Source organism: Scyliorhinus canicula, chromosome 2, assembly GCF_902713615.1.
Source record: "Scyliorhinus canicula chromosome 2, sScyCan1.1, whole genome shotgun sequence".
NCBI classification, from domain to species: domain Eukaryota; kingdom Metazoa; phylum Chordata; class Chondrichthyes; order Carcharhiniformes; family Scyliorhinidae; genus Scyliorhinus; species Scyliorhinus canicula.
Genome location: NC_052147.1, coordinates 45683790 through 45709168, shown reverse-complemented (window position 1 = coordinate 45709168; position 25379 = coordinate 45683790). Strand labels below are relative to the sequence as shown.

The 25379-nt window shown below is 46.5% G+C and overlaps 1 protein-coding gene across 1 annotated transcript in view; it reads right to left on the bottom strand.

Annotated features, from left to right (window-relative positions):
• Positions 1-25379, bottom strand: part of znf839 (zinc finger protein 839) — a 51081-nt gene that overhangs the window by 3167 nt on the left and 22535 nt on the right. The window contains exons 6-7 of the mRNA XM_038777206.1: positions 21791-21928; positions 6344-6482 (exon numbers count right to left, since the gene is read on the bottom strand). Of these exons, the coding sequence (XP_038633134.1) occupies positions 6344-6482; positions 21791-21928 (277 nt within the window). The remainder of the gene's footprint in view (positions 1-6343; positions 6483-21790; positions 21929-25379) is intronic.

Sequence of the window (25379 nt, the reverse complement as noted above, 5' to 3'; positions counted from 1 at the left end):
AAAGAAAAGTACTGCGGATGCTGGAATCTGAAACAAAAATAGAAAATGCTGGACAATCACAGCAGGTCAGACAGCATCTGTGGAGATGGAATGGAGCTAACGTTTCATGCCTGGATGACACTTTGTCAAAGCTAGGGTTTGTCAAGCTTTGACGAGTTATTCAGACGCGAAACATCAGCTCCCTTCTCTCTCCACAGATGCTGTCAGACCTGCTGTGATTGTCCAGCATTTTCTGTTTTTGGTGCATGCAATTGGAGTTACTATACTTTAGCAACACATTGAATCTTCAATTTCTTTCTCTACTACTCCCTACGCACTCAACAGAAATTCCAGTTTACGAATTTGGTAATTGCTTCTTAATAGTGCGACAGAGTTTTGAAAAGTCGCAAAACTATTTTCTTAGCATAGAAAAAAGTGGCCATGGTCTACAAGACAAATGCTTTCCTGGTTGGTTAATAAATAATTTTTTTGAATGTATAATAGTTATTAAAAAAGCAAATAAGAGAATAAATGCAATACACCGTTTTATAGTACTATTCTTTATCTTCTGTGAGAATCCAGTACAGCCTAAAGTGCAATGGTCCCAAAAAGTTTAGCTAGTTCAATCCAACCCCTTGTAGGTACAAATGCCCAACATGACTGACCCTTTCATTTAAACATCCAAGTGGAATTCTCCCTTATGTGAATTATGTCACACTGGTTTATCAATAGGATTGAGAATGGGATGAATACACATTGGCCTTCATCTTCTGAAATCCACAGCAACAAAATCTGGATTTAAATACAAGATGTGCAACAGGACCTTGCAGAAATCCTGATGCATGCACAGGAACTGGAATTGCCTGTATCAGTTCAAACTTTCAAGGGGCTGATTTGTGCTGCCTCAAACAGGAGACACATCTCTAAAGCGATCTCAGTTTTGGAGATTTGGGCGAGAGACACGCTACTTACCCTATTACAATCCTTTTAGGAACCATTAATGCAGAAATCCAAATAAACAGCAACTAACAGAACTACATCCACATCACAAGATTTTAATACCAAATAAAACTTTACTATGTATCAAAAAGTAAATAATGTAAGCACTATTAACATGACAGCTGATAAAAAATTGTGCTGCAAACCCATTTCTACCATTCCTTTCCCTCCCCCCATACCCTTTCTTGGTTCATTAATTTCTTATCCGGTACCAAATCGAAGTTACATCTCAGCTCTTCAGAATCCACCCCGAGTTCTCTTCAGTGTTCCAGCCATTTTCAAGGTGCAAGGGTTCATGGGTCCTTCTATTAGTTTTTGGCTAAACAACCTAACATCTTTTTCTCTACCGCCCCTAAAGTTCAAGCATGGCCCTCTCTGCAACTCCTGTGCAGCGACTTATAAGCATCTGAAAATTTCCTTGGTTTCCAATAGCCCGCAGCTATGTTTTCCATCTGCAACCAAGTTGATCACTTCCAGAACTCCATCTGTAACAATGTTAACTGGTTTTTATTGATAGGATTATTGTAGATTTCTTCCTTTAGCTCCCAGCCACAGAAACCTTCAGTCATTTTCTCCCTTACCAACTTTGTATTATATTGAATACCAGCTCTCAAATGCAGGCAAATCATGGGCAACAGATTTGGCATTTACTTATGCAGGACTGGTTTAATCTCTCAATTTCCAAGAAGCTACATGCCACACAAGACCCAAAGCTTTACTTTTCCAAAAATCAACCAGTCTTATTTGCTGGCTATGCCTCAACTGAATATTTTATCCTTTACTGAAATAACTGCAAATGTCATGTCTCCAACTCCACAGCTAAGTAAGCCAACCTGCTTTTTTTCTTAACTTCCTAGCTGTTAACCTGTTACATCAACATGGCTTGAACCCCAAGTGTAATAAACTTCAAGCTTGTTTGAATTACATTCCATTCAAGGTTATTTTCAGTTTCTAAATCAGGATTTTTGATTCAGTTTAGATTTAACACTTCACTCTCCTAAAACAGTAAGTTATATTCTAAAGCATGAATTATGAATTAGATATTCACAATAACTTGGATACTTACACAGAAATGTTATACAGTTTAATCTGTGGTGGAATTCAGCATCCCACCCGACACAAATGTAACCCCCCCCCCCCCCCCCCCCCCAACTGAAAAATGCTCCCCACCATTCAACATCCACCCAACATGACCCACCTACCCAGTGATCTGACCCCCACAGATCTTGCCCAACTAAACACCAACCCACCTCTGCTGCCCCCTCCAATAACCTGACTACCCATTCACTGAAAGACTTGTGACCTTTAAAAACCTACCTTCAAAAGGCAAATAATGCAAAAAGTGGACACAACCTCTCTTTGCTCATATCTCCTGCGCACCCTGGTCTTCCCCCTAAAAGTCTGCGTTGCTCCAACTTTACTACAGCCAAGATTGAAAATCCCGCTTGGAAGAGCACAAAAAGGCCAGAGTGATATTCGTGGGCAGTGGCAATGTACACAATATCGCCACTGACAGGAAGATCTGGCCCAATTTTTGCAGAGTGTGGGTGCTTTATCCTGCATCTAATATGAGCTGGAAGTGCTGGATAGTGATAATGGCGCAAAACGATAAATAGAATTCATGTCCCAGAGCTAAACATCTTTTTGAGAGATCAAAATAAAATCATTCTACAGTTGTTGACAATAATAGCCTGCATTTTTCTCTGAGCAGCAAAGCTGCAGCATTCACTGCTGAGTCCGCAAAATAATCAGTCACTTACAAAGCCTGCAGCAAAATCGTCCCATTCCTACTGCAGTGGGGCCTGGAATTGAGTCAAGCAGCAAAGGTTTCCAACATGGGGCACTGCCAGTGAAGCCATGCCCCAATGATGTCACCAGCTGAAAACACACCCCTTGAAGTTAGTCTTCAGATCAATGACTGGTAACTTTTTTAATGATTTTAATATTTTCTTAAAACAGATGTGACACTTAAATGCTATTAATACTGTTCCAACAATTTTTGTTAAAGTTTGCCACGGTCTGACCATCAGACATTGATGCCACAAAACCACCCTCCACCCCGACAGGGATGAAGGCAGTACCTTTGGTTTGCCCAATATTTAGTTGGAGGAAATTTCAGCTTATTCAATACTGGTTGTCGGACAAACAGGCTGATAATTTGGAGATAGAAGTGGTCCAACACAAGAGGTGGTGTGAGGTATTGTTGGGTGTCGTCAGCATACGTTTGATCGCAGCATACGTTTGAACCTGAAGATGTGTTTTCAGAGGGGCAGCATGACGATGAGAAATAAGAAGGAACTGTGGATAGATCTTTGGGGTACTTCAGAGGTGACAATGCAGGAGTGGGAAGTGAAACTATTGAAGGTGACAATGCAGGAGTGGGAAGTGAAACTTCTGAAGGTGAATCTTTGACTACAACTGGATAGATAAGAACAGAGCCAGGTGAGTACAGTTCCATAGAAACTATAGGAACCCTCAGTGCAGAAGGAGGCCATTTGAAAATGAAATGTAAATCGCTTATTGTCACGAGTAGGCTTCAAATGAAGTTACTGTGAAAAGCCCCTAGTCGCCACATTCCGGCGCCTGTTCGGGGAGGCTGTTCCATTGAGTTTGCACCCACTCTCCAAAAGAGGACTCCACTTCAGCTCACTCCCCCGCCCTATCCCCACATACCCGCCCATCGATCATGGCCAAACCACCTAATCTGCACATCTTTGGATCCTGTTAGATGATGGAGAAGAGGCACTGGAGGAGAATGGTGTCGACATCCACATCAACAGTTGCTAACAGATCAAGGAGGGATAGTTTACCATGGCCACATTCACAGAGGAGGTTATTTGTGACTTTGATAAGGGCCTGAGTATTGCGGCAGGGGCAGAAAAACAATTCAAACATGGTTCCTAGAAAGTAGAGTACAAATTTGGTGGACAAAAGCACATCAGAGAACTCGAGAGGAAAGGGAGGATGGAGATGAGGTGTCATTTCAAGGACAGCGTTAACATTGTTTTTTTTACAAGGAGAGGGGTGAAAACAGCAGGCCTATCATGAAGTTAAACGACTTTAATTACACCGAAGATAGTCAACTATGTGAGATTTACTGAAATAATTTTTTTTTGTGTTTTATATGAAGCTGCAACAGTGTTCACAAATTCAAGTTTCAGGAACACTAGCCTCTCTAGATCCCTATTTAGATTAACCATAAAACGGCTATTGACCATAAAATGGATGGCACGGTAGCACAGTGGTTAGCACTGTTTCTTCACAGCGCCAGGGTCCCAGGTTTGATTCCCGGCTTGGGTCACTGTCTGTGGGGAGTCTGCACGTTCTCCCCGTGTCTGCGTGGGTTTTCTCCGGGCGCTCATGTTTCCTCCCACAAGGCCCGAAAGATGTGCTTGTTAGGTCATTTGGATATTCTGAATTCTCCCTCTGTGTACCCGAACAGGCGGCGGAATGCGGAAACTAGGGGCTTTTCACAGTAACTCATTGCAGTGTTAATGCAAGCTTACTTGTGACAATAAAGATCATTATTATAAATGATTGGACCAGGTGCTAAAACTACTTCTAGGTAAGGATAATCATGTTTCAGTACATGCATACATCAGCAGGGGCTGAACTTCATAAGCTGTCCATGTCAATTCATGGCAAGAGGGGACAAACAGTAAGCTTTTGCTTACAGTCGACTCAGCATTGTTTCATTTTAATGTCATTAATAAGGTAATGCGGTACATCTGTTTGGTTTGTTGCTGGTTTCACTAAGTTGTTTACCAGATATCTACTGCTGTGACATGTCTGCTCAGATGACAGTTCCCATTGTGCTTCCATAGGAACAGGAGTAGGCCACTCAGCCCCTCAAGACTGTCCCACATTTAATGAGATCATGCCTGATCTGTGGCCTAACTCCATCTACCTCCCTTAATATTTTTGCATAACAAAAACCTATCTTTCTCAGATTTAAAATTAACTGATCTAGCTTCAACTGCTGTTTGTGAGAGAGTTCCAAACCTCTACCACCCTTTCAGTGAAGAGGGTCTTCCTAACATCTCTCCTGAATGGTCTGGCCCTAATTTTCAGATTATGACCCCAGCTTTAGAATCTCCAACCAGTGGGAATACTTCATCTTTATCTACCCTGTCTTTCCCTGTTACTATCTCAAATACTTTGACCAGATCACCCCTTAACCGACTAAACTCTAGTGCAAACAGACCTGATCTGTGTAATCTCCTCGTAATGGAATCCCTAGAAGTCCATTCATCATTTTTGTAAACTACGTTGTACTCCCTCGAAGGCCAAAATATCCTTTCCTAAAATGTGGTTCTCAGAACTGCTCACAGTCCTTCAAGTGGGGTCTAAACAGGGTTTTGTATAACTGCAGCATAACTCGTCATAGAAGCCCTACAGTGCAGTAGGAGGCCATTTCGCCCATTGAATCTGCGTTGACCCTTTGAAGAGTCCCCTACCTAGTCCCTGTACCTGACCTAACCTTTGGACACTAAGGGACAATTTAACATGGCCAATCTACCTAACCGGCACATCTTTGCCTTTATACTCCAATCCTCTAGATACATACGTTAGCATTCTATTAGCCTTTTTGATTATTTCTGCAATTGTTTGTGGCATTTTAAGGATTTATGCACCTGAACTCCCAAAGTCTCTTTGGACATCCACTGTACCCCATTGAACCCAACCTCTTTCCATTTAGAAAATACTCTGCCCTATCCTTTTGGTCCAAAATGGAAAACCTCACACTTGCTTACATTGAATTTCATGTGCCACAATTTTGCCCAGTCACCATCTCCTTGCAACTTTATGCCATCATCAAGGCCGTCCACAATGGCACCTGCCATTGTGGCACCAAATTTGTAAATATTCTAGGCCATCATCCAAATCATAAGTGAATGTGAGTAATTGATCACTGTGGTACACCACTAGTCCCTCCACCCTCAGGCCTTCATATCCTCTCCTCACTCCACCCCTAGCAGACTCCTAGTCTTGCCTCCCTCCTACCACCATCTCCCTCCAACCTTGCCTTCTGACCTATAATGATGATTATAATCTTTATTAGTGTCACAAGCAGGCTTACATTAATACTGCAATGAAGTTACTGTGAAAATCCCCTAGTCACCATACCCCGGTGCTTGTTTGAGTACACAGAGGGAGAATTCAGAATGTCTAACTCACCTAACAAGCACGTCTTTCGGGACTTGTGGGACGGAACGGGAGCACCCGGAGGAAACTCACGCAGACATGGGGAGAACGTGCAGTCTCTGCAGACAGTGACAGTGACCCAAGCCGGGAACTCCAACAAATTGGTTACACCAGAATGACTATTGAAATGCAAAACAATTGACAAAAGAAACTACAATACCTTCTTCAGTAGTTAAGCTTTGTAACTGTACTTCTCCAGTTAGCTCTATTCCATTTTGGTTGAAGTTGTTGTCAGTTCCTGCTAGAGAGTCATCTATTTTCATTCGTTTTGATGAAGGGGATAAAGTTCCAAAGTCTCTCTAAAGAAGAGCAAAATAACATTTTTACCTAAATAGATTTCATTAAACGAAAGTTTCACACAAAATATTGCTCAAAGGTGGTTCTTCATGCTGCTCATGGTGCCAATTAATGTTTAAACGCTGAACCAAATAGTTCTGCTGAGTAGGCAAGATTAAATAAAGAACCTAGTTCTGTTACTAATTAAGAACACTGTACAACTAAGAGGGACATCAAATGTTTTGAAAGTTGAAAAGTGGCACGAGAAAGCGATTTGCCTTTTCTTTTACCTACTAATATTTTTAAAAAGCATTACCACCTATTGGCGGCACACAATGATCATTTAACTTGTTATATCAGAAATGATTATAGGTTCCTTTAAATTGACATTGAGGAAATTAGTATGGATATCCATCCTTACATCTCAAATGAAATGTATCACAAGAACAAGAAAGGCGAGAGCATCCAAAATAGCATAAAGATTTGCATTTATACAGCATCTTTCACAATCACCATGACATCCCAAAGCACTTCACAGAAAATCAAGTATTTTTGGAAGAGAATCACTTGTCAGAAAATATTTTAAATTTGGTCTTTTCCAAGTGAAGAATCAAGATGCATCAGACCACTTGGTCAGCATTTTCAGCAGAACTCTACCATCACAGGACGGTGCCAGGTGATCCCATTTATTTAAAAAAATTAGTAAATGAATACTTATTTGCAATGGTAATGTTCACTTGTATTCCAGTATGCATCGTCTTACATTGACGTAAAATCCATTTGCTATTCCTTAGCCTAGCCTACCCACATAACATGTCCTGCTTAAATAAGGCACATGGGAGGTGTTGGCATAGTAGCATTGCTGCTGGACTAGTAATACAGAGACCCAGGGTATTGATCGGAGGATCTGGGTTCGAATCCTACCATGGCAGGTGGTGGAATTTAAACTCAATAAAATATCTGGAATTAAAAATCTAATGATGACCATGGAACCATTGTTGATTGTCGTAAATCCCATCTGGTTCACTAATGTCCTTTAGGGAACGAATTCTGCCATATTTACCTGGTCTGGCCGATGTGATTCCTGCCATCCTTACCTGGTCTGGTCAACATGTGACTTGAGACTCACAGCAATGTCAGTGACTCTTAAATGCACACTGAAATTGACTTCCGGTGGCTGTGATGACGTAGGAAGCCACACATTTGGGAGCTCCCAGTTTAAACGGACTTTTAGGCTCTTTCTAGAGCACAAAACGGAAATTTTTCGACGTCTCCCGGTGGGGGAAGGTGTGCTGAACGACTTTCCCCGCAGTTCATGACTCGAACTCGGAGTGGAAAGGGGGAAAAAGCAGCAGCAGCTCCCCAGAAAAAATGGGGGAAGGGATCTAAGATGGCCGCTGGCAGAGCTCCAGAGGAGTGGAGGCTGTGGGCCCAAGAGCAACTAGCTGCTCTCATGCGCTGTTTCACAGACTTCAAAGCTGAGGTACTGAGCTCTCTGCAGGAAACAAACAGAAGGCTGTCAGAGATTCAGACCACCCAGGGTGCTGCCATCAAGGAGTTGCAGACACAGGTCACTGAACGAGAGGAGGAGGCCGTGGTCCTCGTGAGTAAGGTGGAGGGGCACGAGGCACTCCACAAGAAGTGGCAGGAACGCTTCGAGGAGCTTGGTCACCGCATGAGGCGGAAAAACGTGCGGATCTTGGGCCTTGCGGAGGGGCTGGAGGGGTCGGACCTGACAAACTACGGGTCTACGGGTATTTCCATCTGCCCTTGGAGCTAGAGGGAGCGCACAGAGTACTGGCCAGGAGGCCTAAGGAAAATGAACCCCCGCGTGCGGTGCTGGTGAGGTTCCACCAGTTCAGTGATCGGGAGTGTGTGCTGTGCTGGGCCAAGAAGGTGAAGAGCAGCAAGTGGGAGAATGGGGTAGTACGGATCTACCAGGATTGGAGTGCGGAGGCGGCTAATGGCAGTCCGGATTTAATCGGACGAAGGAGGTGCTTTACAGGCAAAAGATAACGTTCGGAATGTTGCAGCCCGCGCGCCTGTGGGTAACTTATTCGGACCGGCACTATTATTTCGATTCCCCGGAGGAGGCGTGGGCCTTCGTGCGGACGGAGAAACTGGACTTGAACTAGGGGTTGGGGGTTGCGGGGTCGGTTGTAATATTTTAGTGCCCAATTCTGCTGTTGCGGTGTTCTCTTTTTTTTGTACTTTTATAATTTTGATATGGTTATTTACGGGGGTGTTCCGCTAAGTTTTTTTTTGCTGTGGGGCACTGTTCGAGTTGTGTATCTTGCGGGGAGGGTCGGGGGGGTTTGTTGTATTCTATGTCGGGTTGGGGGTATGGAGTGGGGCTGGTATTTGGGAGCTGCGTCAGAAGGGTGTGGTGGGGCAGTGCGAAAGCGCGGGCTTTCCTCTGGTTTCCCGCGCTGCGGGGCTGGGGGGGCGGAGACTGTGACGGGGGGAGGCGGGTTCTTCCCCGCGCTGGAGTGGTGCCTGGAGGAGGGATAGATTAGGGATGATCCCACTTTGGGAGGGGTCGGGTTATTGGCGGGTGTTTCCGGGGTCAGCAGAAGTTAGCTGACCCACGGAAGTACAATGGAGGACGGTTCGCGGCTAGGAGGGTTCCTAGCCTGGGGGGGAAGGGAGGGGGGAAAGGGGAATACCGGGTTGCTGCTGGTAGGGTCAGGAAGGAGCTGGCGGGGGCTGGGGGGACAGAGGTACGGTGTTGTCGCCGTGGGAACTGGGTCGGGCAGGGGGTGCTGGCCTGGGGCGGGCAGTCGACGGGCTATGGTTAGTCGACATGGGAGGGGGGCGGGACGCCCTCTGATCCGGTTGGTCACCTGGAATGCGAGAGGGTTGAATGGGCCAGTGAAGCGGTCGAGGGTACTGGCTCATCTGAAGGGGCTAAAGGCAGATGTGGCAATGCTTCAGGAGACCCACCTGAAGGTGGCGGACCAGGTCCGCCTGAGGAAGGGATGGGTGGGGCAGGTTTTCCACTCTGGGTTGGATGTGAAGAACCGGGGAGTGGCGATTCTGGTGGGGAAAAATGTGTTGTTTGAGGCATCGGAGGTGGTGGCGGATATGGGGGGGGTAGGTATGTTATGGTTAGGGGCAGGCTACAAGGAGAGAAGGTGGTACTGGCTAGTGTGTATGCCCCAAATTGGGACGATGCGGGCTTTATGAGGCGTATGTTGGGACAGGTCCCGGATTCTGGAGGCGGGAGGTCTGATCATGGGGGGGGGGGGGGGGGGGGGGGGGGGGGGACTTTAATACGGTGTTGGATCCTTCACTGGATCGGTCCAGCTCTAGGACGGGTAGGAGGCCGGCGGCGGCCAAGGTACTGAGAGGGTTTATGGGCCAGATGGGTGGGGTGGATCCATGGAGGTTTGTGAGGCCGAGGGCACGCGAGTACTCTTTCTTCTCCCACATACATAGGGTCTACTCTCGGATAGATTTCTTCGTGGCGAGTAGGGGACTGATTCCGAGAGTGGAGGAGGCCGAGCATTCGGCCATTGCAATCTCCGACCACGCTCCGCATTGGATAGAGTTGGAGATGGGGGAGGTGCGGGACCAGCGCCCGTTGTGGCGGTTGGATGTGGGGTTGTTGGCGGAGGAGGAGGTGTGTAGGAGGGTCCGGGCAAGTATTGAGGGGTACCTCGAGGTGAATGATACGGGGGAGGTTCAGGTGGGGATGGTCTGGGAAGCCCTGAAGGCAGTGATTCGTGGGGAGCTGATATCCATCCGGGCACACAGGGAGAGGAGCGAGAGGAGTGAGAGGGATAGACTGGTGGGAAAGATGCTGGAGGTGGACAGGAGGTATGCAGAGGCACCAGAGGAGGGACTGTTGGGGGAGCGGCACAGCCTGCAGGCTAAATTTGATTTGCTGACCACTAGAAAGGCGGAGGCACAGTGGAGGAAGGCACAAGGGGCAGTGTACGAACATGGTGAAAAGGCGAGTAGGATGCTGGCTCATCAGCTCCGCAAGCGGGATGCGGCTAAGGAAATTGCTGGAGTGAGAGACAAGAGTGGGAATGTGGTGCGGAAGGGGGTAGAGGTGAATGAGGTCTTCAAGGACTTTTACGGGGAACTGTACCGGTCGGAGCCAACGGGGGAGAGGAGGGGAATGGAGAGGTTCCTTGACGGGCTTTCTTTCCCGAAGGTGCAGGAGGAGAAGGTGATGGGGTTGGGTGCGCCGATTGAGCTGGAGGAGCTAGTTAAGGGGATCGGGCAGATGCAGTCAGGGAAGGCACCGGGGCCGGATGGGTTCCCGGTAGAATTTTATAAAAAGTTTGTGGACCTAGTGGGCCCCTTGCTGGTGCGGACACTCAACGAAGCATGGGAAGGGGGGACTTTGCCCCCGACGATGTCGCGGGCGCTGATCTCGTTAATTTTAAAGAGGGACAAGGACCCCCAGCAGTGTGGTTCATACAGGCCCATATCTCTCCTCAACATGGATGCTAAGGTGCTGGCAAAAATCCTGGCCACCAGGATAGAAGACTGTGTGCCAGGGGTTGTTCACGAGGACCAGACAGGTTTTGTGAAGGGAAGGCAGCTGAACACGAATGTGCAGAGATTGTTGAATGTCATCATGATGCCGGCGATTGAGGGGGAGGCAGAGATAGTGGTGGCGCTGGATGCAGAGAAGGCCTTCGATAGAGTGGAGTGGGGGTACTTATGGGAGGTGTTGGGGAGGTTTGGATTTGGTGAAGGGTTCATTAGATGGGTAAGGCTGCTATACGAGGCCCCGATGGCGTGCGTGGCCACGAATAGGAGGAGGTCGGAGTACTTCCGGCTTTACCGAGGGACCAGGCAGGGTTGCCCCCTGTCCCCCTTGTTGTTTGCACTGGCAATCGAGCCACTGGCGATGGCGTTGAGGGATTCAGAGAGGTGGAGAGGCTTGGTGCAAGGTGGAGAGGAACATAGGGTGTCGTTGTATGCCGATGACCTGTTACTGTATGTGGCGGATCCAGTGGGAGGGATGCCGGGGGTGATGGAGTTGCTAGCTGAGTTTGGGACCTTTTCAGGTTATAAATTAAATTTAGGCAAGAGTGAGGTGTTTGTGGTGCACCCTGGAGACCAGGAGGAAGGAATTGGTAGGCTCCCGCTGAGGCGGGCAGGGGAGAGCTTTAGGTACCTGGGGGTGCAGGTGGCCAGGGACTGGGGGACTCTTCACAAGCATAATTTCACCAGACTTGTAGATCAGATGGAGGAGGAGTTCAAGAGGTGGGACATGCTGCCATTATCGTTGGCGGGGAGGGTACAGTCCGTCAAAATGACGGTGCTTCCGAGGTTCTTGTTCCTCTTTCAGTGCCTGCCCATCTTTATCCCCAGGGCCTTCTTTAGGAGAGTGACTAGCAGTATTCTGAGCTTTGTGTGGGCGCATGGGACTCCGAGAGTGAAGAGGGTGTTCCTGGAGCGAGGGAGGGATAGAGGCGGGCTGGCGCTGCCCAACCTTCTGGGGTACTATTGGGCGGCCAATGTGGCAATGGTGCGTAAATGGGTGATGGAGGGGGGAGGGGCGGCGTGGAAAAGAATGGAGATGGCGTCATGTAGAGGTACGAGCCTGGGTGCCATGGTAACGGCGCCGTTGCCGCTCTCCCCTAAGAGGTTTACCACGAGCCCGGTGGTGGCGGCGACCCTAAGAATCTGGGGACAGTGGAGGCGGCATAGGGGGGAAACAGGGGGCTCGATGGAGGCTCCACTGGGTGGCAACCATCGGTTCATCCCGGGGAACAAGGATGGGGGATTTAGGGGGTGGCAAAGGGTGGGCATCAGCAAATTGAGGGACCTGTTTATTGGCGGGAGGTTTGCGGGCCTGGGGGAACTGGAAGATAAATTTGGCGTTCCCCAAGGGAATATGTTCAGATACTTGCAGGTAAAGGCATTTGCTAGGCGACAGGTAGAGGGATTCCCTTTGCTGTCCTCGCGGGGGACAATGGACAGAGTGCTTTCGGGGTGTGGGGTCGGAGAGGGGAAGGTGTCTGACATCTATACGGTAATGCAGGAGGTGGAGGAGTCGTCAGTGGAGGAGCTGAAGGCTAAATGGGAGGAGGAACTCGGGGAGCAGATAAGAGGACGGGACTTGGGCGGATGCCTTGGAGAGAGTCAACTCTTCCTCCTCATGTGCGAGGCTTAGTCTCATCCAATTTAAGGTGCTGCACCGGGCCCACATGTCCGGGACTAGGATGAGTAGGTTCTTTGGGTGTGAGGATAGGTGCACCAGATGTTCGGGGAGTCCAGCGAACCACGCCCATATGTTCTGGGCATGCCCAGCACTGGAAGAATTCTGGAAGGGGGTGGCGGGGACGGTGTCGAGGGTGGTTGGATCCAGGGTCAAACCAGGGTGGGGACTCGCAATTTTTGGAGTTGCGGTAGAGCCGGGAGTGCAGGAGGCAAAAGAGGCCGGTGTCCTGGCCTTTGTGTCCCTAGTAGCCCGTCGAAGGATTCTGCTACAGTGGAAGGATGCAAGGCCCCCAAGTGTGGAGACCTGGATCAGTGACATGGCGGGATTTATAAAACTGGAAAGGGTCAAATTTGCCCGGAGAGGATCAATACAAGGGTTCTATAAACGATGGCAGCCTTTTTTGGACTTCCTGGCGCAAAGATAGGTATCTTGGTCAATAGCAACAGCAACCCGGGGGGGGGTTCCTTATTGTAGTTTCTATTCTGTAACTTTATATTGTGTAAATTTGCGTTGTTGTTAAAATGCTGTGTTGTGCATGGGGGTGGGGTGAATGTTTATGATTGTTAATATTATTGTTATTTTTGGTATTTTACTATGGTGCGTTATTGTTGTATAAATTCAAAATTTTTCAATAAAAATTATTATTTTTTTAAAATGCACTCTGAAATGAACCACTACAAAAATACGAAAAAGCAAGGAAACCGGATAGACCATCCGGCATCGACCTAAGCATGGGAAAGTCCTTCTTACTAAAATCTTGAGGCTTGTGCAAAAGTTGGGAGAAATGCTTCAGACTGGACAAGCAACAGCCTGACAGTCATGCTCACAGCATCATACCTTACAGTTAATGTCCCAGACACCACTATAACCATTCCTGGGTATGTTCTGTCTCACTGGCAAGACAGACCCAGCAGAGGCGGCGGCACTTGGTCTATAGTTGGGAGGAAGTTGCCCTGGGAGTTCACAACATCGACTCTGGGCCCCATGAAGTTGCATGGCTTCAGGTTAAACATGGGCAAGGAAACCTCCTGCTGATTACCACGTAACGTCCACCATCAGCTGAGGAATCAGTATCCTCCATGTTGAACATCACTTGCTGGAAGCACAGAGGGTGCAAGGGCGCAGAATATACTCTGGGTGGGCACTTCAACGTCGATCACCAAGAGTGGCTTGGTAGTACCACCACAGACTGAGCAGGCCGGGTCTTAAAGGACATAGCTGCCAGACTGGGGCTGCAGCAGATGGTGAGGGAATCAACAAGAGGGAAAAAGATACTTAACCTCATCCTCACCAATCTACCTGTTGCAGATATATTTGTCCATGACAGTATTGGTAGAAGTAACCATCACACAGACAAAGTCCTGTCTTCACATCCATTGTGTTGTGTGGCACTACCACCGTGCTAAATGAGATAGACTTCAAACAGATCCAGCAACTCAAGACTGGGCATCCATGAGGCGTTGTGGGCCATCAGCAGCAGAATTATACTCGACCACAGTCTGCAACCTCATGGCCTGGCATATCCACCATTCTATCATTACCACCAAGCCAGTGGATCAACCCTGGTTCAATGAAGAATGCAGGACAGCATGCTAGGAGCACATCAGGCATAGCTAAAAATGAGGTGTCAACCTGGTGAAGCTACAACCTGGACACAGGACCACCTGTGTGCCAAACAGCATGAGCAGCAAGTAACAGACAAAGCTAAGCGATTCCACAACAGACAAATCCGTCCTAGGCTCTGCTGTCCTGCCACATCTAGCCATGAATGGTGGGTCCATTGTACCCTGAAGGTGGCAACGCAGGTTGATAGAGTGGTCAAGAAGGCATGCAGCATGCTTGCCTTCATCGGACGGGGTATTGAGTACAAGAGTCGGCAGGTCATGTTACAGCTGTATAGGACTTTGGTTAGGCCACATTTGGAATACTGCGTGCAGTTCTGGTCGCCACATTACCAGAAGGATGTGGATGCTTTAGAGAGGGTGCAGAGGAGGTTCACCAGGATATTGCCTGGTATGGAGGGTGCTAGCTATGAAGAAAGGTTGAGTAGATTAGGATTGTTTTCGTTGGAAAGACGGAGGTTGAGGGGGGACCTGTTTGAGGTCTACAAAATTATGAGAGGCATGGACAGGGTGGATAGCATCAAGCTTTTTCAAAGATTGGGGGTGTCAATTACAAGGGGTCACGATTTCAAGGTGAGAGGGGGAAAGTTTAAGGGAGATGTGCGTGGAAAGTTTTTTTACGCAGAGAGTGGTGGGTGCCTGGAACGCTTTGCCAGCGGAGGTGGTAGAGGCGGGCACGATAGCATCATTTAAGATGCATCTAGACAGATATATGAACGGGCGGGGGACAGAGGGAAGTAGACCTTGGAAAATAGGAGACAGGTTTAGATAAAGGATCTGGATCGGCGCAGGCTGGGAGGGCTGAAGGGCTTGTTCCTGTGCTGTAATTTTCTTTGTTCTTTGTTCTAACACTGGAGGAGGAGGCTCCATAAATATCCCCATCCTCAATGATGATGGATCCTAGCACATCTGTGCAAAAGACAAGACTGAAGCATTCTCAACAATCTTCAGCCAGAAGTGCCGAGTGGATGATCCATCTCGGTCTCCTGTGGCAGTTCCCTGCATCACATTTGTCAGTCTTCAGCCAATACGATTCACTCCCCATCAAGAAACAGCTGAAGGCACTGGATACTGCAACGGTTATGGGCTCTGACAATACTCCGGCAATAGTACTGAAGACTTTTGCTCCAGAACTTGCCACACCCCAAGCCAAGCTGTTTCAGTACAACTAGAACACTGGCATCTATCCGGCAAGGTGGAAAATTGTCCAGGAGTGCCGTGTACACAAGGAACAGGACAAATCCAACACGGCCAATTACTGCCCGATCAGTACTCCCCATTACCAGCAAAGTGATGGAAGGAGTCATCAACAGTGCTATCAAACAGCACTTACTCAGCAATATCCTGCACACGGACGCTCGGTTTGGATTCCGCCAGGGTCATTCAGCTCCTGACCTCATTACAGCCTTGGTTCAAACATGGACGAAAGAGCTAAATGCCAGATGCGGGGTGAGAATAACTGCCTTAACATCAAGGCAACATTTGACCGAGTATGGCATCAAGGGGGCCCTAGCAAAACTGGAGTCATTGGGAATCAGTGGGAAAACTCTACACTGGTTGGGAGTCATACCTAGCACAAAGGAAGATGTTTGTGGTGGTTGGAGGTCAATCATCTCAGCTCCAGGACATCACTGCAGGAGTTCCTCAGGGTAGCATTCGAGGGCCAACCATCTTCAGCTGCTTCATCAATGACCTCCCTTCCATCAGAAGGTCAGAAGTGGGGATGTTTATGGATGACTGCACAATGTTCAGCACCATTCGCGACTCCTCAGATAATGATGCAGTTCATCTCCAAATGCAGCAAGAAATATCCCAGGCTTGGGCTGACAAGTGGCAAGTTACATTTGCATAACACAACTGCCAGGCAATGACCATCTCCTACAAGAGAGGATCTAACCATCATCCTTTGACATTCAATGGCATTGCCATCGCTGATTCCCCCACAATCAACATCCTCAGTTACCATTGATCAGACACTGAACTAGTCATATTAATACTATGGCAACCAGAGCAGATTAAAGGCGAGGAATCCTACAGCGAGGATGAGTGCAGCTGCAACAAGATGCTTAACACCATACAAAATATACATTCTCTATACCATCCAGGACAAAGAGGCCCGCATGATTGCTCCCCACTTCCACAAACATTTAATCCCTCCACCACCAACAAACGGTGGCAGCTGTGTGTACCATCGACAAGATGCATTGCAGGAACTCGCCAAGGTTCCTTAGGCAGCACCATCCAAGCCCACGACCACTACCATCTAGAAGGACAAGAGCAGCAGATACCTGGGAACCCCCCACCCCACCCAACCGGGAGGTTCCCCTCCAAGTTATGCACCATCCTGACTTGAAAATACGTCACCGTTCCTTCACTGTCACTGGGTCAAAATCCTGGAATTCTCTCCCTAACAGCACTATGGGTGTACCTACACCTCAGGGAATGCAGTGGTTCAAGAAGGCAACTCAATACCTTCTGAAGGGCAGCTAGGCATGGGCAATAAATTCTGGACTAGCCACATCTCATAAGTTATCTTTTTTTTTAAATGGTGAAACGGAGCATCTGACCAAATCTGACATTGAGCTGCAAAATTTCAAACAAGAGCAGGTGACCAAAAGCTTTATAAAAGAGGTAGGTTTCAAGTACATTAAAGAAGGCAGAAACAGAGGTACAGAGGCAGATCTTTAGTGACTGAGCAGCTGGTCAGACACCAATGATGGGGCAATGACAATCAGGAATGCGCAAAAGGCCATTGTTAAAGAAATGTAGAGTTCCTGGAGAGGTCTAGAAGGTTACTGAAACATGACAAGACTATGCTGGGATTGGAATACAAGCACAATGTTTTAAACTTTGAGGCGGAGCTGCATTAGGAGGTAATGTAGGTCAGCAATCTCAGCGGTGACTGGAAAATTGGACAGAGAAAGTTAGGCAGCAAAACTTTGGAGGAGTTCAAGTTTCCAGAGGGTGAAAGACAAGAACAAAGAAAAGTACAGCACAGGAACAGGCCCTTTGGCCCTCCAAGCCTGTGCCGACCATGCTGTCCGTCTAAACTAAAATCTTTTACACTTCCTGGGTCCGTATCCCTCTATTCCCATCCTATTCATGTATTTGTCAAGATGCTCTTAAATGTAACTATCACCCCTGCTTCAACCACCTCCTCCGGCAGCAAGTTCCAGGCACCCACTACCCTCCGTGTAAAAAAACTTGCCTCGTACATCTTCTCTGAACCTGTCCCTCGCACCTTAAACCTATGCCCCCTAATAATTGACCCCTCGACCCTGGGAAAAAGCCTCTGACTATCCACTCTGTCTATGCCCCTCATAATTTTGTAGACCTCTTATCAGGTCGCCCCTCAACCTCCGTCGTTCCAGTGAGAACAAACAGAGTTTATTCAACCGCTCCTCATAGCTAATGCCCTCCATACCAGGCAACATCCTGGTAAATCTCTTCTGCACCCTCTCTAAAGCCTCCACATTCATCTGGTAGTATGGCGACCAGAATTGAACACTATACTCAAAGGGTGGCCGAACTAAGGTTCTATACAGCTGCAATATGACTTGCCAATTCTTATACTCAATGCCCCGGCCAATGAAGGCAAGCATGCCGTATGCCTTCTTGACTACCTTCTCCACCTGTGTTGTCCCTTTCAGTGACCTGTGGACCTGTACACCTAGATCTCTCTGACTGTCAATACTCTTGTCAGTTAAGAGGCCAGCAGGAGACATTGGGATAGTCAAGTCTGGAACCCATCAGATTCACTGATGTTCTTTAGAGAAGGAAACCTGTCATTTTTGCCTGGTTTGGCCTAAGTTTGACACCAGACCCACAACAATGTGGGTTAATTCTAAATCGTTCTCGGTCTTGATAGGCCATTTCATTCAGTTGTATCCAACTGCTACAAAAAAAAAGTCAGAGTAAAACTAAGCGGACCATCATGCAGCAACTAGGCACACAGCCCAGCTGACACTTCAAAAAAAAATTTTTTTTAATTCTCCTGAATAATGTCTGGGAATGTGTGCCAAAGCTTCATCGCAGGACTACAGGCAGATTCAATAGCAGAAGTGGTATTTTACAGAGAGCTAAATAATCCCACAAGCAAAGCTCTAATGTTGCATCACAGCCAGTGAATGGTTCTGGATAATTAAATTAAAGGGGAAATGTGATAAAGATATTAAGGAAAAGTTCCATTCTGAACCTGATATAAAGTCTTCACTTCCATCGCAGAAGATGAAAACATCTTCCTTCTGGGGCCTCATGCCAGAGTTGACGGTGACTCAAACGTCTGGTGCAGATCCACTGGAAAAAACAGGATGGGAAATGCCAATGTAAATGGCACCCTCCTGGCAAAGGTGTGCTCAGTATGCCTCTTCTGGCAGAAGGACAAATGCAAACCCACATATAGGCATCCGAGCTCAACAGATTGGTCAATATTGAGGATTCCCAGGCCTCTGGACTGTATACCACTGTGCTGCCAGATCTGCTGGGTCTTCCTGCTGGTGGGTCAAGACATTCCCAGGGATTGTGACAGATTGTCTGGAACATTATCTGCAAGTATGATTCTGTCATTTGGTGGTAATGGGAGATATTCTGGGCCATGAGATTACAGATTGTGGTTGAGTACAGATTGGGGCAGCACAGTAGCACAGTGGGTAGCACTGTTGCTTCACAACTCCAGGGTCCCAGGTTCGATTCCCGGCTTGGGTCACTGTTTCTGTGGAGTCTGCACGTTCTCCCCGTGTCTGCGTGGGTTTCTTCCAGGTGCTCCGGTTTCCTCCCACAAGTCTCAAAAAGATGTGCTGTCAGGTGAATTGGAGATTCTGAATTCTCCCTCTGTGTACCCGAACAGGTGCCGGAATGTGGCGACTAGGGGCTTTTCACAGTAACTTCATTGCAGTGTTAATGTATGCCTACTTGTGGCAATAAAGATTATTATTAGTATGATTCTGCTGCTGATGGCCCATGATGTGCCTCATGGATGCCCAGGGTTACTAGATCTGTTCAAATCTATCCCATTTAGCATGGTGGTAATGCCACACAACACAATGCTATTTGACAATTCTGTGGGACAGCTCTTCCAAAAGCCCTCAGATATTAGTGAGGACTTTGCAGGGTGACTGGGGCTGAGTTTGCCACCATCATTCCCAGTGCCTAAATTGATGCTGGGTGTTCCATCCAATTTCATTCCTTCTGGGCTTTCTAGTGGTTTGATACAACTGAGTGGTTTGCGAGGCCTTTTCAGAAGGCATTGAAGAGCCAACCGCATTGCTGCTGGCTGGGAGTCACACGTAGGCCAGACCAGGTGAGGATGGCAGATTTCCTTGCCTCAAGGATATTAGTGAACCAGACAGGTTTTTAACCCCAATCGGCAATGATTTCAGGGTCGTCATTAGACTTTTATTCCAGATCTATATTGATTGCATTCTGCTGTGGTGGGATTCGAGCCCAGGTCGCCAGAACATTACCCAAAATCTCTGGATTACTAGTCCATCATGTCACCTCTACCTTCCCCTAGATATTGAGTAAAATGCTTTGGTCAGGTCAGTGAATTCAACAAAGAGTTCCTGGTTTGTTTTCAATATTTTTAAAAATTTGTTTTGCATCAAAGACCATGTTGGAGGTTCCTCTGGGAGGTCTAAAGCCACGCTGGGTCTCTAGAAGGATGTCCTCAGCTATTGAAAGTGGATGATTCAGAGGGCACTCCGCAAATGCCGACACCCTCCCTAGGAAACCGTTGTAAATACAGACTCCCACCCCAAGTACCCCGAGTGAAGACTGGCACTCTCCCCAAGGACCCTCAGTGAATACTGAAACCTTCCCAAAGGACACTCCGTGAACACTGGCACTCTGCAAGGAACCTGAGTGAATACTGACACCCTCCCCACAATCACTTTGCAAATACCGCAACCAACACCCCCCCCCCCCCCCAAAGACCCGTCTAAAATACTGTCCACTCCTGTTAATAATGACACACTCCTCAAAAGACCACTGTAAATACAGACCCACTCCAGAGGGACCACCTCTAAATACTGACAATTATGTCAGAAGTAGAGATGTTCACTGACAATAGCACATTACTCAATTCAATTTTCAACTTCTCATTTAATCAAGAAGGCCCATGCCTTCCAGCAGCGTAATTTGGATGGAGATCCAATTGAGGTACACAAGATGCTAAAAGGTATGGATAAAATAGGCATGGAGCTGATGCTCTCTCTCGTGAAGCATTCTAAAATAAGAAGTCATAATCTTCGAATAAGAGGCAGCAAATGCGAGGGGAAACTACTTCTTCCAAATGATTGCGAATCTGTGGAATTCACTACCCCAGAGTGCGGTGGATGAGGGACAGTGGGTACATTTGAGTTGGACAGATTTTTAATTGAAAATGTTTAAGGCTTATGGAGAACGGGCAGGACAGTGGAGTTGAGGCCAGGATGGGGTCAACCATGATCACATTGAGAGCGTTTAGGCTCGGGAGGCTAAATTGTCTACTCCTGCTCATAGGTCATGTGTTCTAGGGAGGAGATGCTCTGGCTGATTTTGCAATTCAGCTCTTGGTCTGTAACATTGTAGATAGCAGAAGAGGAACATATCAGCCATGATAGGATGGCAGAGCAGACTCGATGGGCCGAATAGCCTAATTCTGCTCCAATATCTTATGAACTTGGGTCGCTGTTGATATGTGGCAAGTAACATTCACGCCATCTCCAACAAGAGAAGGTAATCAGCATTCCTTGAGATTCAACGACATTACCATTTTGAATCTTTCACATCAACATTCTGGGGGGAAAATCAACCATTCACCAGGAACTTGGGCAGCACGGTGGCGCAGTGCTTAGCACTGCTGTCCCACGGCGCCGAGGTACCAGGTTCGATCCCGGCTCTGGGTCACTGTCCGTGTGGAGTTTGCATGGGTTTCACCCACACAACCCAAAGATGTCCAGGGCAAGTGGATTGGTCACGCTAAATTGCCCCTCAATTGGAAAAAATTTATTGGGCACTCTGTAAAGTTTTAAAAAAAACACCATTCACCAGGAACTTAACTGTATCAGCCACAGAAATACCGTATCTATAAGAGCAAGTCAGAGGCTGGGATATCCTGCAGCCAGTAACTCACCTGTTGGCTTACCAAAGCCTGTCCACCAGCCACAAGGCTCAAGTCAGGAGTGTGATGATTGGAATACCCCCATTTGCCTGGATAAGCGCAACTCCAACCGACTTAGCTAGGAACTGAACAATCTGTTTCACTTTTTTTTTAAGATATTGCCAAAGAAACAACATGTGCGGATCTACTAGAGGGAATTATAAATCCTCAATATAATTGTTTTTGAATATTACCCACATAAACTGTAGTTTCTGTTTCAGTGAACCAAAATTCCTGTTTTTCCGATGTCGAATCATTGTTATGTAAACAAGAGATTAATACTTAATGATGGGGGAGGGTTTGATACTGCAATGGTGTAAGCATTTAATCTCGATGACTGAAGCCAATATCTATATCACTGTACTGCATTGAATTTTCGTATACCTCCATGATATGCTTTTCTCCAGATGAATTTAGATGGTTCTGGTCATCCACAGTTACTAATCTGTAAGTCAGGGACATACTTGCATCACGCAGGTTTTCTTTGTTCAAATATTCAGTTAATCCTAATGACTCGGCAACCTGAAATATTTGTGGAGGGGGGAAAAAAAAAAACACCAATTAACCATAATTTCCTTCCGTCCAATTCACAAAACTATTGCCATGCTATATTTGTTTACTCGCTACTCGCGCAGTCTGGTTTCCAAAGTAAAAAGGTGGCTTCTTTTCCACCAAGTACTGTGGCAAATGAGATCTTTAATAGAATTCATTGAAATCTTGTGAAATATATTTGGCTATATTTTGCTAATTTTAAATATATGTATGATTCAAAGTGGAAAGATGGTCATTTGGGGTTGCTGGAACTGCTATTAAATAGCCAAGAATACCAAACCACTGAAGGAGATCAACAAGGTAAACAAAACTTTGTAAAGAATGGCATAACTAGCATGTGAAGAGAGGAGTCTGGCAAGTTTGCTTTTGATCACCTATCTAGGATGATACATTTTAATCTCAACAATGAAGTAACCAATGAGATCTAAATTCCTTGGATAGACGGGTATTGTTAAGGATCTGTAGTAACAGACAGTCGCACTGAATCAAAACAGAAAATGCAGGAAGTACTCAGCAAGTCTGGCAGAATTTGTGGAAAGAGAAACGTCACCAACCTGAAATATTAACTCTTTCTCTCTCCACAATTGCTGTAGATCATGGAGTATTTCAGCATTTCAGATATTTTTTCAGATTGCCAGCATCTGCAGTACTGTGCTCGTCTATCCTTGCTGGATCATTGGTCACTACCAATAATGATGATTATGGAACTAATGCCAAGAAAAATCAGGGATCTACATTAGTCTTGAAAGACCAGGATATGTGATAAGTATAGATAAGAATTTAGGTGGATAAAAGGGCTTGTTTTGGAACGCACTGAGGTGAAAGTAAAGTTAGTTTAGGTAGAACGTTGTATGCCGAGTAGAGGAACTGGAAATGAATAGATAGGTTATTCTATCTTGAAAAAGACTTATGGGAAACAAACAGGGGAATGGAATAAGATTAGGCAGCCCATGTAGAGATAATCATCAACAGAGATTTGCTGGGTCAAATTATCTATTTCAGTGCTGGAGTATTCAATGATCCTACCTCTCATTCTCCATTACCCTCCCAAGTAGGATAAAATGTTCTCACCAAGGTACATTCCCTCCCTCAGTCTCGGCACCAAATTACTTCTCATCCCTTGTGTTTACAACCTCCATCTCGACTCTCCTCATGCTCTCTGTCCTCACGAGTTCACTGGCTTATCACTGACTTGTCATCCCTAGGTTTTGCTCTCCAAGTCAACACTGCAACGCATATTCAGTCTCCTCTTTCACCATGACCCTCTCATCATATCACATATAATTAGGACCATCTCTGGTCACCTTCTTGTATCAATCATTGCCTAACCCTATCTCCTCCCAAGGATCAATCCTTGACATCCTATTTTTCACCGACGTGCTGCCCCTCAGCAACATCATCTGAAAGCATAGGGTTAGTTTTCACATGTACGCTGTCAACACCCAACTCTACCTCACCCCACCTCTCTCAACTCCTCCACTGTTGCTAAATTACCGGACTGCTTATTCTGTATTCAGTATTGGATGAGCAACAATTTCCATTAAATATTGGAAAGACTGAAGCTATCATCTTGTGGTCTATGCTCCAAACATTGTTTCCTGGCTTCCGGCTCCATCTCTTCCTGGCAACTGTCCAAGACTGCAACCTTGGTGTCATATTTGGCCCAGTTATGAGCTTCTGACCTCATATGCATACCATTTCCATCCCCATATCATTGCTCAACTTGGTCCCGTCTCTACTCATCTGCTGATGAAACCTTCGTTAATGTCTTTATCACCTCCAGTCTTCACCATCCCAATGCAATCCTGGCTGGTATCCCTCATTCTACCCTCTGTAATTGTGAGGTCATTCAAAATTCTACTTCCCATGCCCTTACTCATACCAAATCCCATTCATCTAGCATCCCTATGCTCACTCATCAACACTGGTGCCACATCAAGTGGCACTGATTGCAAAGTTTCAATGCTCATTTTAAATGCCTCCATTGCCTCACTTCTCCCCCATCTCTGTTATCTCTTCCAGTTCCACAACCTCCAGTGCTCATCTAATTCTGACTTCTTAAGCATTCCAGATTTTAATTAACCCACCAGTGGTGGCACTGCCTTCAGCTGCTCAGACCCTGAGCTCTGGAATTCCCTCCCTAAACCTCTCCAAATCTCTACCTCTGTTTCTTCCTTAAAGATACTCCTTAAAACCTACCTCTCACCAAGCTTCTGGCCATCTGCCCTAGTATCACTTGATTTGGCTTTGGTGCCTAATTTTGCTCAATATGCTCAGGTGAAGTTCCTACGGCTGCTTTATATTAAAGATACCTCTGGATGGTGGCAAGAGGTTGTCCTCATTAATGGCAGAGAGCTAAACACTATCAGCTTTTGGACAGCTTACCAATTGGGAGGAGTAGGCCACACAGCTCCTCGAGTTTGACCCACCATTCAAGAAGATCATGGCGGAAAGGACTATAATTTCAACTCCACATTTCCACTTATCCCCAATAACTTTTTACCCCCTTGTTTATCAATAATCTATCTTGCTCTGCCTTTAAAATATTCAAAGACTCGGTTTCGACTGCCTTTTGAGGAAGACAGTTCCAAAGACTCACTACTCTCAGACTTTCCCGCCTGCCACCACACTTAATTATGTCAACAGATGCTTTGTTATCAGATTGTAGAACAGAGTAGGCAAAATTGGAACTTCAAATATTGGCAGGAGTTCACTAACAGAACATGCTGCAATGGGAAGAATGCAACAGGCAAGGCATGTGTGCGTCATATAACTGAAGTATTCTTGGGAAGTGACAGAATTGATTCCACGTGGGAAAAGACTGAATAGCAGAGTAAAACGGAGGTGGTGATCAGTCTTTGTTACCTCGATACTTAACTATTCTAATGCTATCCTGGCCAGTGTCCCATCTTACACCCTCCTTGTGGAGGCTCTCTACACTCTGAGTGTCTCTTAATGCACATGCTGTGTTCACCCATCATTGCTGTGCTCATTGACCTACATTGGGTCCTAGTCAAGCAACGTTACTATTTTTTTATTCTCTTCCTCCTTTTCAAATCCCTAAACGGCATTGCCCTTCCTTCGCTCTGTAAGCCATGACCACTCAGAAATCTCTACATGCCACCAAATCTGGCATCTTGCATTCCCAATTTGAATCCACCATTGGTGGTCATACTATCAGCTGCCTAGACACTAAGCTCTGGAATTTCCTTCCTAAACCTTTCTGCCTCTCTAACTTCCTGCCCTCCTTGAAACCTACCTCTTTGACCAAGCTTTTAGTCACTGGTCCTAATATCTCACATGGTTTGGTGTCAAATGTTCTTTGATAATGCTCCAGTGAAGCGCCTTAGAATGAAAAGAAATATATAAATGCAAGTTTTGTTGTTAAAGAATTAAGTAGCTAACTAGACTTGAGACTGTC